Raw genomic sequence first — 21,032 nt, 5'->3', positions numbered from 1 at the left:
GGTGTGCCCATCCCTCTACCCCAACCCAATCTTTGCGTGGACAGAAGGAGAGAGATGAAGGGGAAGATGATCGAACAGTGGGTAGAGTGGAGCTGCTGTTGGGATGTTTGTTCCATTCCCAGAGTGCATTAATATGGCCGCCCCACTTTACCTCCCACCCCCCATGGGACTCTGATTAATCCACTCTCCTGGTCCACCACAACCCCAGCCCTCCCAGCCCACAGGCGCCTGCAGCCCCCTTTTTCCTGCCCCCATGGAAGGGAGAAGAAGAGATGGAGAGTCCTCATCATTCATCTATCTCCATCTACCTATGACAGCTTATGACTGACGAACACTTCCATATTGTCCCGTGATCATATTAAAACAGCCCAATCAGTCAGCGGATCATCAATATGGAGCCTGTGTGTGAGCGGAACAGAGCTGTACAGTCTGTACTTGTTCCTAGGTATTGCAGAGTGGAGAGGTGGTGGAGTTAGTATTCAGAGGACAGCAGCACCGGCCTCTCTAGACAGACCAGGCTAGCGGAGCGTAAAGAACACAGGCTCTGTGTGCGACTCATCAGGCCTGGCTGATCCCCTGTCATGGGTCATTACTGGGTGAGGCATCCTTGTCTCCCCCCTTTGTCTCCCCTGCCCCTCTGTGACAGGCTACTGGGCAGTGGGCAAGGCCACATCTAACACTACCTCCAGCCTTCCCTAGAGTACCATCACACACTGACTCCAACACTAGCTTCAGGCCTCTGTACTGTTACAGAATAATACAGCTATAGCCTCATTCCTGTTGGCTGTTCCATAAACAAGTATCACATTAATATTAACATTGTGGGAGAGGTGAGCATTCCAGCCACACTGCCATTGTTATGAAGGAGTAGTTATGGAATTATATCTGCCTATGCCTTGTACAGTGAGAGCTGATCGATCTAGTTGCTGTACCATAGAGGTGATGTGACAAAGAGGCTGAGTCTAAATAGCCTGTCTAGGTATACTGTAGGGCGTGGTTAGGGTCATTCCATGTTGATATACACTGAGTGTACAAAACATTAGGAACATCTGCTCTTTCCATGACATAGACTGACCAGGTGAATTCAGGTGAAAGCTATGATCCCTTATTGATGTCACTTGTCAGATGAAGGGGAGGAGACGGGTTAAATAAGGATTTCTAAGCCTTGAGACATTTGAGACATGGATTGTGTATGTGTGCCATTCAGAGGGTGAATGGGCAAGACTAAAGATTGAAGTGCCTTTGAACGGGGTATGGTAGTAGGTGCCAGGCGCACCGGTTTGTGTTCGTCAAGAACTGCAACGCTGCTGTTGTTTTCACGCTCAACAGTTTCCCTTGTGTATCAAGAATGGTCCACCACCCAAAGGACATCCAGCCAACTTGACACAACTGTGGGAATCATTGGAATCAACATGGGCCAGCATCCCTGTGGAACGTTTACGACACCTTGTAGAGTCCATGCCCTGATGAATTGAGTCTGTTCTGAGAGGAAAAGGGTGTGCAACTCAACATTAGTTAAGAGAGTCTTTCATGGTCGTGCCATGAGAACTTCCGTCCACTAGCCTACACAGGCCTATTGATGTTGTGCTGTTCCCAGCCATATGGTTGCATATTGCATCCTGTCCCGATTGAAATGTTGTTCACGAAACCAGCGTTCAATCAGGAACGCTGGTTTGCATGCTCATTTAACATCATCAAGCAGCACAACATAATTCACTGTTTCCTACTATACAGGCACAGAGGGAATGAATACAAATGTATCATCATAAACATAGCGTCTGGTTCTTGTCCTCTTCCTATTAGCCATGTGTGGAATGTCATTCACCTATTTACCTTGAGCCTACAAGCAAGGCACAATAATGCTTGCTGTTGAACCTATGGGCTGGGCTCACTCTTGCAATTATCACTTTCCTTTCTCAACCAATTGGTGTACATTTTGGGATGTATTTATATGGCAACTTACGCATGTTCTCTCGCTTGCTGTTTATCAGCAACAGTCTTGGACGACCATCCACCTCCCCGCCACCACAAGCTATAGTGCCTTCAGAAAGTATTCACACCTCCTGACTTTTTCCACATTTTGTTGAATTACAAAAGTGTTTTTAAAATGGATTTAATTGTAAAAAAAAAAAAAATCCACACAAAATTCTCTGTAATGTCAAAGTGGAAGAAAAATTAGATTTCTGAGTTTTCTGGCTAAGTCTCTATGAGCTTTGCACACTTGGATTGTAAAATATTTGCCTATTATTCTTAAAAGAATGATTCAATATCTGTCAAGTTCGTTGTTGAACATTGCTAGACAGCCATTTCAAGTCTTGCTATATATTTTCAGGTAGACTTAAGTCAAAGCTGTAACTAAGCCACTCAGGAACATTCAATGTCATCTTGATAAGCAACTCTAGTGTATATTTGGCCTTGTGTTTTAGGTAATTGTCCTGCTGAAAGGTGAATTTATCTCCCAGTGTCTGTTGGAAAACAGACAGAACCAAGTTTTCCACTAGGATTCTGCCTGTGCTTAGCTCTATTCTGTTTATTTTTATCCCCCCAAAAATCCACAGTCCTTGCCAATGATAAGCATACCCATAACATGACGCAGCCACAACCATGGTTGAAAATATGAAGGGTGGTACTCAGTGATGTGTTGTGTTGGACTGGCTTTGTATTTGAATTCAGGACAAAGAGTTCATTTCTTTGCCACATTTATTACTTTAGTGCTAAAAAGGATGCATGTTTTGGAATATGTGTATTATGTACAGGCATCCATATTTACCTGTCATCAGCATCCTCAGAGATGAGGCCATACCCTAAACTATTTAATAATATTCCATATTACATTCTGCCTCTGTTGTTCATTCAGTTAAACCTGTCCTCGATCAAACTGTCGTGTATCAGACACACCAAATCTAAATCCGTCGTATCCACCTATAACACTAAGCACTACAGTACACTGCAGGCACCACATTACTAACACTAATTACAGCACACTGCAGGCACCACTAACATTTGCACTAATTACAGCACACTGCAGGCACCACACAACAAACACTAATTACAGCACACTGCAGGCACCATAACCCTAACACTAATTACAGCACACTGCAGACACCAAAACATTAACACTAATTACAGCACACTGCAGACACCACACCACAAACACTAATTACAGCACACTGCAGGCACCATAACCCTAACACTAATTACAGCACACTGCAGTCACCAAAACACTAACACTAATTACAGCACACTGCAGACACCAAACCACTAACACTAATTACAGCACACTGCAGGAACCACACACCACTAACACTAATTACAGCACATTGCAGGCACTACACACCACTAACACTAATTACAGCACACTGCAGGAACCACACACCACTAACACTAATTACAGCATACACTGCAGACACCACATCACTAACACTAATTACAGCACACTGCAGGAACCACACACCACTAACACTAATTACAGCACACTGCAGACACCACATCACTAACACTAATTACAGCACACTGCAGGAACCACACACCACTAACACTAATTGCAGCACACACTGCAGACACCACACCACTAACACTAATTACAGCACACTCTAGACACCACATACCACTAACACTAATTACAGCACACTGCAGACACCACACACCAATAACACAAATTACAGCACACTGCTGGCACCATATAACTAACACTAATTACAGCACACTGCAGACACCACACACCAATAACAGGAATTACAGCACACTGCTGGCACCATATACCACTAACACTAATTACAGCACACTGCAGACACCACACACCAATAACAGGAATTACAGCACACTGCTGGCACCATATAACTAACACTAATTACAGCACACAGCAGACACCACACACCAATAACAGGAATTACAGCACACTGCTGGCACCATATAACTAACACTAATTACAGCACACTGCAGACACCACACACCAATAACAGGAATTACAGCACACTGCTGGCACCATATAACTAACACTAATTACAGCACACTGCAGACACAACACACCACTAACATAAATTACAGCACACTGCAGACAGCACACAACTAACACTAATTACAGCACACTGCAGATATCACACCACTAACACGAATTACAGCACACTGCAGACACCACACCTCTGACACGAATTACAGCACACTGAAGACACCACATCACTAACACGAATTAAAGCACACTGCAGACACCACACTTCTGACACGAATTACAGCACACTGCAGAAACCACACCACTAACACTCATTACAGAACCCTGCAGACACAACATTAATAACACGAATTACAGCACACAGCAGACACCACACCACTAACACGAATTACAGCACACTGCAGACACAACATTAATAAATTGAATGACAGTACACTGCAGACACCACACCACTAACACTAATTACAGCACACTGCAGACACAACATTAATAACATGAATTACAGCACACTGCAGACACCACACCACTAACACTCATTAAAGCACACTGCAGACACCAAACCACTAACACTCATTACAGCACACTGCAGACACAACATTAATAACACGAATTACAGCACACTGCAGACACAACATTAATAACACTAATTACAGCACACTGCAGACACCACACCACTAACACTAATTACAGCACACTGCAGACACAACATTAATAACACGAATTACAGTACACTGCAGACACCACACCACTAACACTAATTACAGCACACTGCAGACACAACATTAATAACATGAATTACAGCACACTGCAGACACCACACCACTAACACTAATTACAGTACACTGCAGACACCACACCACTAGCACGAATTACAGCACACTGCAGACACCACACAACTAACACGAATTACAGCACACTGCAGACACCACTAACACTAATCATAGCACACTGCAGACACCACACCACTAACACGAATTACAGCACACTGCAGACACCAAACCACTAACACCAATTACAGCACACTGCAGACACCACACCACTAACACGAATTACAGCACACTGCAGACACCACACCACTAACAAAAATTACAGCACACTGCAGACACCACACACCAATAACACGAATTACAGCACACTGCAGACACCACACAATTAACACTAATTACAGCACACTGCAGACACCACACACCACTAACACTAATTACAGCACACTGCAGACACCACACACCACTAACATTAATTACAGCACACTGCAGACACCACACCACTAAAACTAATTACAGTACACTGCAGACACCACACCACTAACACGAATTACAGCACACTGCAGACACCACACAACTAACACGAATTACAGCACACTGCAGACACCACTAACACTAATCATAGCACACTGCAGACACCACACCACTAACACGAATTACAGCACACTGCAGACACCAAACCACTAACACCAATTACAGCACACTGCAGACACCACACCACTAACACGAATTACAGCACACTGCAGACACCACACCACTAACACGAATTACAGCACACTGCAGACACCACACACCACTAACACTAATTACAGCACACTGCAGACACCACATCACTAAAACTAATTACAGCACACTCTAGACACCACATACCAATAACACTAATTACAGCATACTGCAGGAACCACATCACTAACAATAATTACCTCAAACTCTAGACACCACATACCACTAACACTAATTACAGCACACTGCAGACACCACACACCAATAACACAAATTACAGCACACTGCTGGCACCATATAACTAACACTAATTACAGCACACTGCAGACACCACACACCAATAACACGAATTACAGCACACTGCTGGCACCATATAACTAACACTAATTACAGCACACAGCAGACACCACACACCAATAACAGGAATTACAGCACACTGCTGGCACCATATAACTAACACTAATTACAGCACACTGCAGACACCAAACCACTAACACCAATTACAGCACACTGCAGACACCACACCACTAACACGAATTACAGCACACTGCAGACACCACACCACTAACACGAATTACAGCACACTGCAGACACCACACACCACTAACACTAATTACAGCACACTGCAGACACCACACACCAATAACACAAATTACAGCATACTGCAGACACCATATAACTAACACTAATTACAGCACACTGCAGACACCACACACCAATAACACAAATTACAGCACACTGCTGGCACCATATAACTAACACTAATTACAGCACACAGCAGACACCACACACCAATAACAGGAATTACAGCACACTGCTGGCACCATATAACTAACACTAATTACAGCACACTGCAGACACAACACACCACTAACACAAATTACAGCACAATGCAGACAGCACACAACTAACACGAATTACAGCACACTGCAGACACCACACCTCTGACACGAATTACAGCACACTGAAGACACCACATCACTAACACGAATTACAGCACACTGCAGACACCACACCTCTGACATGAATTACAGCACACTGCAGACACCACACCACTAACACTCATTACAGAACCCTGCAGACACAACATTAATAACACGAATTACAGCACACTGCAGACACCACACCTCTGACACGAATTACAGCACACTGCAGACACCACACCACTAACACTCATTACAGAACCCTGCAGACACAACATTAATAACACGAATTACAGTACACTGCAGACACCACACCACTAACACTAATTAAAGCACACTGCAGACACAACATTAATAACACAAATTACAGCACACTGCAGACACCACACCACTAACACTCATTAAAGCACACTGCAGACCCCAAACCACTAACACTCATTACAGCACACTGCAGACACAACATTAATAACACGAATTACAGCACACTGCAGACACCACACAACTAACACTAATTACAGCACACTGCAGACACCACACCACTAACACTAATTACAGCACACTGCAGACACAACATTAATAACACAAATTACAGTACACTGCAGACACCACACCACTAACACTAATTACAGCACACTGCAGACACAACATTAATAACACGAATTACAGCACACTGCAGACACCACACCACTAACACTAATTACAGTACACTGCAGACACCACACCACTAACACGAATTACAGCACACTGCAGACACCACACAACTAACACGAATTACAGCACACTGCAGACACCACTAACACTAATCATAGCACACTGCAGACACCACACCACTAACACGAATTACAGCACACTGCAGACACCAAACCACTAACACCAATTACAGCACACTGCAGACACCACACCACTAACACGAATTACAGCACACTGCAGACACCACACCACTAACACGAATTACAGCACACTGCAGACACCACACACCACTAACACTAATTACAGCACACTGCAGACACCACACCACTAACACTAATTACAGCACACTGCAGGCACCACACACCACTAACACTAATTACAGCACACTGCAGACACAACACACCACTAACACTAATTACAGCACACTGCAGACACGACACACCACTAACACTAATTACAGCACACTGCAGACACGACACACCACTAACACTAATTACAGCACACTGCAGACACGACACACCACTAACACTAATTACAGCACACTGCAGACACCAATATCACTAACACTAATTACAGCACACTGCAGACACGACACACCACTAACACTAATTACAGCACACTGCAAGCACCACATCAATAACAACACACTGACTGACTGGCTCCACGCATGTCCTCAATGCACCACTACCACCAACATACGGCCCACTGACTGGATGGATCCTCACACGTCCACAAGCAAAGAGACACATCAGAAATTCAGGCAGCATTCTCAAGCCATGCTGCTATTATATATGAAACCAATGGTTGGCAGCACATTGCAGACTCAATGCATACATTTTACATCCCATTCTCAGGCTGCCCACCAGACTAGGAGCTACTGTAAATCCACAATGAGCAGAGGCTACGAACACAGGTTTGAATGTAGTCTAACATGACAGGCTATTAGATCCCCCTTTTAGGCTAATCTCAGAGACTCTGATAGTGATTTCTGTCATAAGCCATCTGGAAAGAGAAATTCATTACACAGCTGAGCAACTCTGAGAAAACATTGTATGGTGATTGTGTCTAACATGGCAAAAATGTCAAATTAGAGAATTATACACATGAGGTTCGTAACAGTGAGAGGGAGAGGTTCTCTTCTCTCTGTCCTGAGGAGAATGGTGATGATAGTGACTACTGAGTAGGAGTGACACTTGGTTCATTGCATACTACAGTGGCTTGCGAAAGTATTCACCCCCCTTGGCATTTTTCCTATTTTGTTGCCTTACAATTAAAATTGATATTTGGAGGGTTTGTATAATTTGATTTACACAACATGCCTACCACTTTGAAGATGCTAAATATGTATTGTGAAATAAACAAGAAATAAGACAAAAAAACAGAAAACCTGAGTGTGCATAACTATTCACCCTCCCAAAGTCAATACTGCAAATCTCTTCGGGTATGTCTCTATAAGCTTGGCACATCTAGCTACTTGGATTTTTGCACATTCTTCAAAGAAAAACTGCTCCAGCTCCTTCAAGTTGGATGGGTTCCACTGGTGTACAGCAATCTTTAAGTCATACCACAGATTCTCAATTGGATTGAGGTCTGGGCTTTGACTGGGCCATTCCAAGACATTTAAATGTTTCCCATTAAACCATTTGCGTGTTGGTTTAGCAGTATGCTGGAAGGTGAACCTCCGTCCCAGTCTCAAATATTTGGAAGACTGAAACAGGTGTCCCTCAAGAATTTCCCTGTATTTAGTGCCATCCATCATTCCTTCAATTCTGACCATTTTCCCAGTCTCTGCCGAGGAAAAACATCCCCACAGCATGATGCTGCCACCACCATGCTTCACTGTGGGGATGGTGTTCTCGAGGTGATGAGAGGTGTTGGGTTTGCACAAGAAATAGCATTTTTCTTGATGGACAAAAAGCTCAATTTTAGTCTCATCTGACCAGAGTACCTTCTTCCATATGTTTTGGGAGTCTCCCACATGCCTTTAGGTGAACACCAAACGTGTTTGCTTATTTTTTTATTTAAGCAACGGCTTTTTTCTGGCCACTCTTCCATAAAGTCCAGCTCTGTGGAGTGTATGGCTTAAAGTGGTCCTATGGACAGATACTCCAGTCTCCGCTGTGGAGTTTTGCAGCTCCTTCAGGGTTATCTCTGGTCTCTTTTTTGCCTCTATGATTAATGCCCTCCTTGCCTGGTCTGTGATTTTTGGTGGGCAGCCCTCTCTTGGCAGGTTTGTTGTGGTGCCATATTCTTTCCATTTTTTAATAATGGATTTAATGGTGCTCTATGGGATGTTCAAAGTTTCTGTCTGATATTTTTTTGTAACCCAACCCTGATCAGTACTTCTCCACAACTTTGTCCCTGTCCTGTTTGGAGAGCTCCTTGGTCTTCATGGTGCCGCTTGCTTGGTGGTGCCGCCTGCTTAGTGGTGTTGCAGACTCTGGGGCCTTTCAGAACTGGTGTATATATACTGAGATCACGTGACAGATCATGTGACACTTAGTTAAATAAAGTCCACCTGTGTGCAATCTAATTATGTGACTTCTGAAGGTATTTGGTTGCACCAGATCTTATTTAGGGGCTTCATAGCAAAGGGGATGAATACATATGCGCGCACCACTTTTCTGTTTTAAATTTTTTTGACTTTTTTTGAAACAAGTCATTTTTAAAATTTCACTTCACCACATTGGACTATTTTGTGTATGTCCGTTACATGAAATCCAAATAAAATTCAATTTAAATTACAGGTTGTAATGCAAAAAATAGGAATAACGCCAAGGGGATGAATACTCTGCAAGGCACTGTTTAAGGACCTACAACATTTCTGTTTCTGAAGACAGTATAGTGTTTTTGATACAACCCTCCTGCATTACAAACAAAGAAAAACAACTACTTATGAGGAATTAAAACTCATTGTAAAGATGCCTGAGCACACACATATCTGTCATTTCTGTGCTGCTTGAAGCATTTCAGCCCATTTTGATTCCTGACACTGTGGGCGACTGTACTGACGACACAGTGGAAAAATTGTCCTTATTACAGAACTAAAAGCAATATATATGTCAACCAGTTCCTAGTTTAGTGTAGTCTGACAATTTCCAGGTCAGCGGTTGAGCTGAGAGTATCCTTTCTCAAAGCCATTGGAGTTGTGATCTGTTTTAACAGGCTTTCATTCCAGCTAGCACAAATCCAGGCCTTCTCACAGTAGAGGGTCACACAGACAACACCACCGCATGCTGTTACCCTGGGTACCAAAACCAGCAGTGGTGGAAAAAGTACCCAATTGTCATACTTGAGTAAAAGTAAAGATTACTTAATAGAAATTGACTGAAGTAAAAGTGAAAGTCACTGTCACGACTTCCAACGAAGTCGTTTCCTCTCCTTGTTCGGGCAGTGTTCGGCGTCACCAGTCTTCTAGCCATCGTCGATCCACTTTTCATTTTCCATTTGTTTTGTCTTGTTTTCCTACACCCCTGGTTTCCATTTCCCTCATTAAGTGCTGTGTATTGATCCCTCTGTTCCCCCCATGTCCTTGTGTGGAATTGTTTGTTTGTAAGTGCTTGTGCACTATGTTACTGTTGCGCGTCGAGTTTTGTACCCATGTATGTTCTTTTTTTTTACGTTGGTTTTTAAATTAAACTGCACCGATTATTACCTATTTCTGCTCTCCTGTGTGTGACTTCACTGCCACCAGTTCCACAACCCTTACAGTCACCTAGTAAAATCCTACTTGAGTAAAAGTAAAAAAGTGTTTGGTTTTAAATATACTTAAAACTTCTTATGGCTGGGGGCAGTATTGAGTAGCTTGGATAAATAAGGTGCCAAGAGTAAACTGCCTGCTACTCATGCCCAGTTGCTAATATATGCATATTATTTAGATTTGCATAGAAAACACTCTGAAGTTTCTAAAACTGTTTGAATGATGTCTGTGAGTATAACAGAACTCATATGGCAGGCAAAAACCTGAGAAAAAATCCAACCAGGAAGTGGGAAATCTGAGGTTTGTAGTTTTTCAACTCATTCCCTATGGAACATACAGTGGGATATTGGTCATATTGCACTTCCTAAGGCTTCCACTAGATGTCAACAGTCTTTAGAACCTTGTTTGATGCTTCTACTGTGCAGTGGAGGCGAATGAGAGGGGATTGAGTCAGAGGTCTGGCAGAGTGCCACGAGCTCAGTCTCGCGCGCTCACGCGAGAGTTAGCTCTGTTCCATTGCAATTCTAAAGACAAAGGAATTCTCCAATTGGAACATTATTGAAGATTTATGTTAAAAACATCCTAAAGATTGATTCTATACTTCGTTTGACATGTTTCTACGAACTGTAATATGACTTTTCGTCTGAACTTTCACATGGACTTGCCCACACGTCGTGAGTTTGAATTGTGTACTGAACGCGCAAACAAAAAGGAGGTATTTAGACATAAATTATGAACTTTATCGAACAAATCAAACATTTATTGTGGAACTGGGATTCCTGGAAGTGCATTCAGATGAAGATCATCAAAGGTAAGTAAATATTTATAATGCTATTTCTGACTTCTGTTGACTACACAACAACTTCTGTTGACTACACTCTGAGCGCTGTACTCAGATTATTGCATGGTGTGCTTTTTCTGTAAAGCTTTTTTGAAATCTGATACAGCGGTTGCATTAAGGAGAAGTTTATCTAAAGTTCCATGTATAACACTTGTATTTTCATCAACATTTATGATGAGTATTTCTGTAAATTGATGTGGCTCTCTGCAAAATCACCGGATGTTTTTGGAACTACTGAACATAACGTGCCAATGTATACTGAGATATTTGTATATAAATATTAACTTTATCGAACAAAACATACATGTATTGTGTAACATGAAGTCCTATGAGTGTCATCTGATGAAGATCATCAAAGGTTAGTGATTAATTTCTCTATTTCTGCTTTTTGTGACTCCTCTCTTTGGCTGGGAAAATGGCTGTGTTTTTCTGTGACTCGGCACTCACCTAACATAATCGTTTGTGGTGCTTTCGCCGTAAAGCCTATTTGAAATCGCACACTGTGGTGGGATTAACAAGTAGTGTATTTTTAAAATGGTGTAAAATACTTGTATGTTTGAGGAATGTTAATTATGAGATTTCTGTTTGTTTGAATTTGGCGCCCTGCACTTTCACTGGCTGTTGTCATATCGATCCCGTTAGTGGGATCTCAGCCCAAAGAGGTTATTAAGTAGCAAAAGTAAATGTAATGGCTAAAATATACTTAAGTATGAAAAGTAAAAGTATAAATCATTTCAAATTCCTTATATTAAGCAAACCAGACGGCACGATTTTCTTGTTTTTTACATTTATGGATAGCCAGGGGCACATTCCAACACTCAGACATAATTTACAAACAAAGCATTTGTGTTTAGTGTGTCCACCAGATCAGATGCAGTAGGGATGACCAGGGATTTTCTCTTTAAGTGAGTAAATTAGACCATTTTCCTGTCCTGCTAAGCATTCAAAATGTAAAGACTACTTTTGGGTGTCAGGGAAAATGTATGTATTATATTCTTTAGGAATGTAGTGGAGTAAAAGTAAAAGTTAACAAAAATATAAATAGTAAAGTAAAGTACAGATACCCCAAAAAACTACTTAAGTAGTACTTCAAAGTAAATTTACTTAAGTACTTTACTGTAAGGTCCTGGGTGTCGTGAGGGTGAAATCAGGCGCAGGAAAGCTGAGAGTTCAATAAAGTGCTACTTTAATGCACGGTGAACTACGGTCAACCCACTTTCGGGTGCTCAAACCAAATGCCCCAGACACAGGGAATGAAAACAGTCTAGCACTAAATACACGAACACGTAATCTATAGCAAACACCAGGGTTACAATCATCAATCCCGCACAAAGAAACAGGCGGGCCGGCAGACTAATAAAGCCTCACTAATTACAACCAACTCAAAACAGGTGTACTCAATAAACACATAAGGAGGGGGAGAAAAGAATCAGTGGCAGCTAGTAGGCCGGCGACGACGACTGCCGAGCGCCACCCGAACGGGAAGGGGAGCCACCTTCGGTCGGAGTCGTGACATTTACACCACTGAAAACTAGTTGCCCTGGAGAGGGCTTGGCAAATATGTGGGCAAATATCCCCTCCGAGAAGGTTAGGTCAGATCAGGAAGTTAGAGTTAGACCATCACTCACCACCAGAGAGAGAGGCCTCTTCCATGACACCACTCCTATCAGTCCAGACAGCAGCACCTGAAAGAGAGCAACGCTATAGGTCAGTGGAAGGGAAGAGAACACAGTACAACAGTTAGGATAACCAACATGGTCGTGAACAGTCCCCGCATGTGAGAGAAAGGGGAAAGACAGACATGGGTATTAGGTTTTTCCGTATGGTTCACAATGGTGTGATCTTGGATTGTGATGATATCTCCTTGGTGTGAGTTGACACATCACAGTATCACAGTAAAAAAAATGAACTTCATATCTGGTGTTCTATTAGCCTCCAGCATTCTGTTTCTCTACATTCTCTCTCCTTCACCCTCCTTCACCCACCATTAACCAACAACACTCCCCCACCCACCTAGCTTCTCTCACTCACCCCCTCTCCATCACCTCTCTTTTACACACTAGCCTCTCTCTGAATCCCCGAGTTCAGCAGGAAAGACATCAGACCTACAGGCAGCCTTTCATGAACAAGGGCAAACCAATCCCCTCTATTGTTATAGCCATCTTGACTTGTTTATGTCTTTGGCTGATACTCAAAAATAAAAAAAATACTGAAAACACACTGAAGCAGACGGTGAGTGACGATACGCACTGGAGAACGCCCACTCCAACGCTGTCCCCTCATTTTACACAAACACAGATTGCAAATGCTAATGTTTGTTTATGTTGCTAACCTTTTCAGGCATATTCCCTGTTGTTAAAACCCTTCTAACATGCATTGCGGTTGTTACATAAAAATCACATATGAGTAAAACATTTGATTGTTTATTATTAGTTTAAAGTTACTTTGTATTGCTGACCTGAACTGCTTGGGGAGCGTCACATCTGCATATTCAATCATTTCAATTTTCTCAGTTGAGGGGTATTTTCCTAATATCATTATTCTTTGAATGCGTATGTCCTAATATTTGTGACATGCATTATGTAATGGCCATTGTCCATATTCTTTAGTTCCAGCTCACCTTCTGCACCTGCACATAAATACCACCATTTTGCACCTGATTCCGTCAGACTACTGGGGCTGTGCGCCCGTTGACAAAACTGCCTGGGATCTAGCCTACTGTTTTACAGAGCTCCAATGGATGTAAAGTAAGAATATTTGGGAGATGTTAAATTCACAGTGTTATTCACATTTGACCCATTTTAGATGAGGGCTGAAGATCAGTGAGACTAGCAGATCATTACTGCTTTAGATCAGGAGGATTATTTATCTTGTCCAATCAAAATGTGCTGAGTGACTCCCTGACTGCAGATTAGCAATGACAAAAAGGGAGAACACCCGAAAAGAACATAGAGTTGTATATACAGTGTGCATGAGCCAATACCTATTGTCTGCCCAAATGTACACATCTTATCACTGTAACATGCCTACTGTCTACATAATTAAGCATGTTAATGCCTACACAGTAAGATTTTTTTGTTTTGAACAGTGACCAAATCGAGGGAAGATGATTTTACATACTCAGTCATTTTAATTCTGAAATGATAATTTGATGGAATCATTAAACATATTCTGCAAGTGACATGAATATGTTTCAGAAGCTTGGAGAGAGATGATCATTTCAAAGGCAGATTTCTACCGAGATGTGAACGCTTCAATATCTATTTGCTCTCATGAATTATAGATCACGCATTCTGTTGCAACAGAGGAAGAGAAAGAGAGAGAGAGCGAAAGAGAGAGAGCGCGAGAGAGCATGAGAGAGAGAGAGCAAGGGGGAGGGAGGGAGATAAAGGCTGTATCCCTGCAAATGCAGTCTGGTAGTGAATCTGTTCAGCAGTAAAAGCAGCCCAGGTCTGTGCCAAACAGCAGACACACAGAGATCAGCTCCTCTCCTCTGCTCCTGTCTTTAGCACAGACACCTCTGGTCCAGAGCAACACCGTAACCGTCTCACACACCTGATCTCCAAACAGCCCCCGTCAACCTCTGATACCACATAAAGAACCCAGGAGCACATGAATGGATGGCTATTACCGCGGCAACACAGTTAAGTTTCACTTTTCTTTCCATAGAGCTTAGTTGTCATGGCACCCAGGGGACTCCTCCCTCTTATCTCCCTATTTAATTCTTACATCTCAGATGGTGGAGGAGAGGAAGGACAGGCAGGCTGCGTTAAGCCCTGCACCAGCCCTCTTCCAGGGGACGAAGGGAACATTCATTAGCTAACTGGTGAGATATCAGTGGTAGAGTAGAGAATCCACTCAGCCTTGTCTCTACTCTGAAAGCTAGTCATAAGGGGAAACTTCAGGAAGTTGGGTGTCTGAGAGTGAAACAACTCTGGTCCCCTGGAGAAGGAGGGGGGGGAGGAGGAGTCAGGCAGGCTTTAGGGTCTAGTGGAACTGCTAAACTCTGGACTGAGGCTGGCTGGAGCAGAGGCTATAGCTATGGTTGTGGCTGTCTGAGAGGTGATATGGAGAGGGCTGCCGGTGATAGCTTTGTGTCAATCACGCAGTGATTCCTCTCTCCGCTGCACTGGGAAAAGGATTAAGACACTTTACCACGGTAGTCACTGAGGCCTGGCCACCTATTCAGCTCAACTCACCAGTTTGGAAAAGCTCCTTTTCTTTCACTTCTGCCCTGCTGCAGTTTATACACACTGTGGACTTTGAGTTCAAAAGGGGACACACAAATGAGCTAATCAATCAATCTCATTCTCAACTGACTGTTATTAATATAAAAACAACGTATTCTCTAAAAGGAGCAAATTATCCATGAAATACCCAAATCTGCTCTCATTAGCTATACAAAATAAGGGCCATCGATTCCTGCATCCTACCATTAAAGGCTTCTGTATTGAGATGGCTTCCAATCAGACTCCAATCAGACTCCTGTTGTTTAGTGTTGTCTATCATCAGGAGAGAATAGCCTCTCTCTTTTCTCTCTCCCACATCTGGATTCACTACATGGTCCCTACAGTGTATAGCTTACCATCCAGAGATATACAACAACCCCCTTACCCACACAAAACAAAGCACAGCATTTACACATAGCCACCAACAGACACACTGGCCACACTCATGACCATCAACTGAGCCAACAACTCTGTGTATAACACATACATATGCACACCCAAAAAAATGGCAACTGAAATGGAATGAAAGATTTCCAAGCAACTCATCACAGGTTGTGCCACACAGAGACATGAAAGAATGTACTACACTCTGACAGCCACACACGCACGCATGCACGCACACACACATACACACACACACAGCATAACAACCCTGACATCCTGAACAGTACACATTGTGATCAATCATAAGCCTTCCACAACACAAGTATCTGATATCGCAACAATGTATTTTTTGCAGTCCACCAACTGAACAGAAAAGTAAAACAATGCTTTTTGGAAGACAAAACCCAATAAGCCCTCTTAGATCCCTTGTTCGGAATGTCATTGACCCCAAAGCCCCCTCTCCTGTCTGTCTGCCCCCCCAGGCCACATTCCAGTCTGGAGCGTTTATGCACGCTGCAGCCTGTACACACTCTTACACACCTACACACCCATACACACTCCTACACAGAATTCTCACATAGGTGTTCATATTGTCCAGGTGGGAAAGGGCAGTGTGGAGTGAGATTGAGATTGCAGCATCTGTGGATCTGTTGGGGCGGTATGCAAATTGGAGTGGGTCTAGGGTATCCGGGAGGATGCTGTTGATGTGAGCCATGACCAGCCTTTCAAAGCACTTCATGGCTACCAAAGTGAGTGCTACGGGTCGGTAATCATTTAGGCAGGTTACCTTCGCTTCCTTGGGCACAGGGACTATGGTGATCTACTTGAAATACGTAGGTATTACAGACTCGGTCAGGGAGAGGTTGAAAATGTCAGTGAAGACACTTGCCAGTTGGTCCGCATATGCTTTGAATACACGTCCTGGTAATCTATCTGGCCCCGCGGCTTTGTGAATGTTGACCCGTTTAAAGGTCTTGCTCACATCGGCTACCGAGAGTGTTATTACACAGTCATCCAGAACATGGTGCATACTTCAGTGTTGCTTGCCTCGAAGCGAGCATAAAAGGCATTTAGCTCATCTGGTAGGCTCGCGTCACTCGGTTCGCGTCTGGGTTTCCCTTTGTAGTCCTTAATAGTTTTCAAGCCCTGCCATATCTGACGAGCGTAAGAGCCGGTGTAGTAGGATTCAATCTTAATCCTGTATTGACGCTTTCCTTGTTTGATGGTTCGTCTGAGGGCATAGTGGGATTTCCTATAAGCATCCGGATTAGTGTCCCGGTCCTTGAAAGCGGCAGCTCTAGCCTTTAGCTCGATACGGATGTTGCCTGTAATCCATGGCTTCTGGTTGGGATATGTACGAACGGTCACTGTGTGGATGACGTCATCGATGCACTTATTGATGAAGCCAATGACTGAGGTGGTATACTCCTCAATGCCATTGGATGAATCCCCAAACATATTCCAGTCCTGTAGCGTAGCATCCATATCATCTGACCACTTCCGTATTGAGCGAGTCACTGGTAATTCCTGCTTTAGTTTTTTCTAGTAAGCAGGAATCAGGAGGATAGAATTATGGTCAGATTTGCCAAATGGAGGGTGGGGGAGAGCTTTGTATGCATCTCTGTGTGTGGAGTAAAGGTGGTCTAGAGTTTTTTTCCCTCTGGTTGCACATGTGACATGCTGGTAAAGATTTGGTAAAACTAATTAAAGTTTGCCTGCATTAAAGTCCCCGCCCACTAGGAGCACTGCTTCTGGATGAGCATTTTCTTGTTTACATATGGCCTTACAGAGTTGGTTGAGTGCGGTCTTGGTGATAGCATCGGTCTGTGGTGGTAAATAGACGACTACGAATAATATAGATGATCATTATTTTAATCTTTTCTCAGGGCATTGTATTTGCCATAAAAAATAAACATGGTTTCCATCTCAAATATTCACACACACAAGAGTCAGGATCTGAGAGGAGATCATTCAGTGAGGCTGTAAAATGGAGCATGACATCACCATGAGATTGAGGAGGTTAACGTTAATAAGCACAGTGAAGGTGAATTCTACCATCACAGTGAACCTTTAGTCTGATGACAGCATGAGCAGTTCTGTTCTGACCTTCAGAAGTCCTTCTCTGCTGATGTTCTATGAATGGGGGTGAGAGGTGTGTGTTCTCGCTCTAACCCCTCTCACTGTCCTCCATCCTTCTCTAGTGCCTCTTGAGAATACGACAAGAACATTAGTGCTGCTATCTATGTAAACTACAGCCCTGAACAGTTCTCTCAACCTTTTGTCCAGGGAGGCCACTACTCTTTATTGAGATGTCTATGTGATGGGGAATGGGACTGTCCAAGACAAAAGCAAAGCTATTGGAAATGGAGCTCTAATACAGGGGTTCCTAAACCTTTTTACTCAGGCCCCCCTTACAGCATTGGGGAACATCCAGTGCCCCCACTGCACCCGACGTCTATTTCTATGGGCACAAGCACTGTTCATGACATAAACTGTTCACACCCCTCTTGTTGGTGGAGAGAACATATAGCAGGTTTAAAACTTATTTCCTGCAATTCTACACATTTTGTCATGGTGTGCAGAGAACTTTCCAGTTTTAAAACTCATTTTGACCTGAACCTTGACCTGGCCAAGGCTTTCAATTCTGTCAATCACCACATCCTCATCGGCAGACTCGATAGCCTTGGTTTCTCAAATGATTGCCTCGCCTGGTTCACCAACTACTTCTCTGATAGAGTTAATTGTGTCAAATCGAAGGGCCTGTTGTCCGGGCCTCTGGCAGTCTATGGAGGTGCCACAGGGTTCAATTCTTGGTCCGACTCTCTTCTCTGTATACATCAATGATGTCGCTCTTGCTGCTGGTGAGTCTCTGATCCACCTCTACGCAGGCGACACCATTCTGTATACTTCTGGCCCTTCTTTGGACACTGTGTTAACAACCCTCCAGATGAGCTTCAATGCCATACAACTCTCCTTCCGTGGCCTCCAACTGCTCTTAAATACAAGTAAAACTAAATGCATGCTCTTCAACCGATCGCTGCCTACACCTGCCCGCCCGTCCTGCATCACTACTCTGGACGGTTCTGACTTAGAATATGTGGACATCTACAAATACCTAGGTGTCTGGTTAGACTGTAAACTCTCCTTCCAGACTCACATCAAACATCTCAAATCCAAAGTTAAATCTGGAATTGGCTTCCTATTTCACAACAAAGCATCCTTCATTCATGCTGCCAAACATACCCTCGTAAAACTGACCATCCTACCGATCCTCGACTTTGGCGATGTCATTTACAAAATAGCCTCCAATACCCTGCTCAATAAATTGGATGCAGTCTATCACAGTGCCATCCGTTTTGTCACAAAACCCCATATACTACCCACCACTGCGACCTGTACGCTCTTGTTGGCTGGCCCTCGCTTCATACTCGTCGCCAAACCCACTGGCTCCAGGTCATCTACAAGACCCTGCTAGGAAAAGTCCCCCCTTATCTCAGCTCGCTGGTCACCATAGCAACACCCACCTGATGAACGGGCTCCAGCAGGTATATCTCTCTGGTCACCCCCAAAACCAATTCTTCCTTTGGCCGCCTCTCCTTCCAGTTCTCTGCTGCCAATGACTGGAACGAACTACAAAAATCTCTGAAACTGGAAACACTTATCTCCCTCACTAGCTTTAAGCACCAGCTGTCAGAGCAGCTCACAGATTACTGCACCTGTACATAGCCCATCTATAATCTAGACACACTAATGTACTTGTCCTCTTGCTCATTTGTGCACCGGGGCCTCCCACTCCTCTTTCTAGTCTGGTTAGAACCAGTTTGAGCTGTTCTGTGAAGGGAGTAGTACACAGCGTTGTATGAGATCTTCAGTTTCTTGGCAATTTCTCGCATTGAATAGCCTTCATTTCTCAGAACAAGAATAGACTGACGAGTTTCAGAGGTAAGGTCTTTGTTTCTGGCCATTTTGAGCCTGTAATCGAACCCACAAATGCTGATGCTCCAGAAACTCAACTAGCTAACACAACGTGCCATTGGAACACAGGAGTGATGGTTGCTGATAATGGGCCTCTGCACGCCTATGTAGATATTCCATAAAAAATCAGCTGTTTCCAGCTACAATAGTCATTTACAACATTCACAATGTCTAGACTGTATTTCTGATCAATTTGATGTTATTTTAATGGACAACAAATGTGCTTTTCTTTCAAAAACAAGGAAATGTCTAAGTGAACCCAAACTTTTGAACGGTAGTGTGTGTGTATATATATATGTATATATACACCCCTACACACTCCTATATACTGTACCTACACGCTCCTCTACACCTAGACACCCCTACCCTCCATCTCCTTTACATTGCAGGACACAACTCTGGACCCTCTTATAGGGCTGACCCCACAGCAGTGCAAGCGTTAATCTCACACCCCCCAGCCCAGAGCCCACGACTATTCATGATGTGTTCTCCCAGGCTTTCCCATTAGTACTGTTATGATAATTGACCCTGAGCTGACTATGGGAGTTGGAGGAAGGGGGGGGGGGGGGGGCAGTGATTACAGCACCCTATACCCCCAGGCATCAGTGGAGAACAGGAATAATCACGAGGAGCATGCCCCCTGCAGTCACTGGCCTGTCCGAGGTCACTGCTCTCTCTCTCTCACATAGAGATAGGCATGGTGGTGATGAGGCTGTAATGATGGAACTGTGGATGGCGACGGCAGGGGTAGGGATGGAGAGGGCTGTTGGAATGCTGTGGTTATGGTTTACAGCATAACAACATAAGAGTGGACATTATCAACCCCCCCCCTGACTGTCCCTCCACGCTCCCTG

At 43.6% G+C, this 21,032-nt stretch overlaps 1 protein-coding gene across 1 annotated transcript in view; it reads right to left on the bottom strand.

Annotated features, from left to right (window-relative positions):
- LOC139412165 (protein ENTREP2-like) overlaps positions 1 to 21,032 on the bottom strand; it is a 134,816-nt gene that overhangs the window by 66,315 nt on the left and 47,469 nt on the right. The window contains exon 2 of the mRNA XM_071158983.1: positions 13,219 to 13,275. Coding sequence (XP_071015084.1) covers positions 13,219 to 13,275 — 57 coding nt within the window. The remainder of the gene's footprint in view (positions 1 to 13,218; positions 13,276 to 21,032) is intronic.

This window comes from Oncorhynchus clarkii, chromosome 6 (assembly GCF_045791955.1).
Source record: "Oncorhynchus clarkii lewisi isolate Uvic-CL-2024 chromosome 6, UVic_Ocla_1.0, whole genome shotgun sequence".
NCBI classification, from domain to species: domain Eukaryota; kingdom Metazoa; phylum Chordata; class Actinopteri; order Salmoniformes; family Salmonidae; genus Oncorhynchus; species Oncorhynchus clarkii.
Note: the sequence above shows the minus strand (reverse complement) of the source record. Positions and strands in the feature narration are given on the sequence as shown.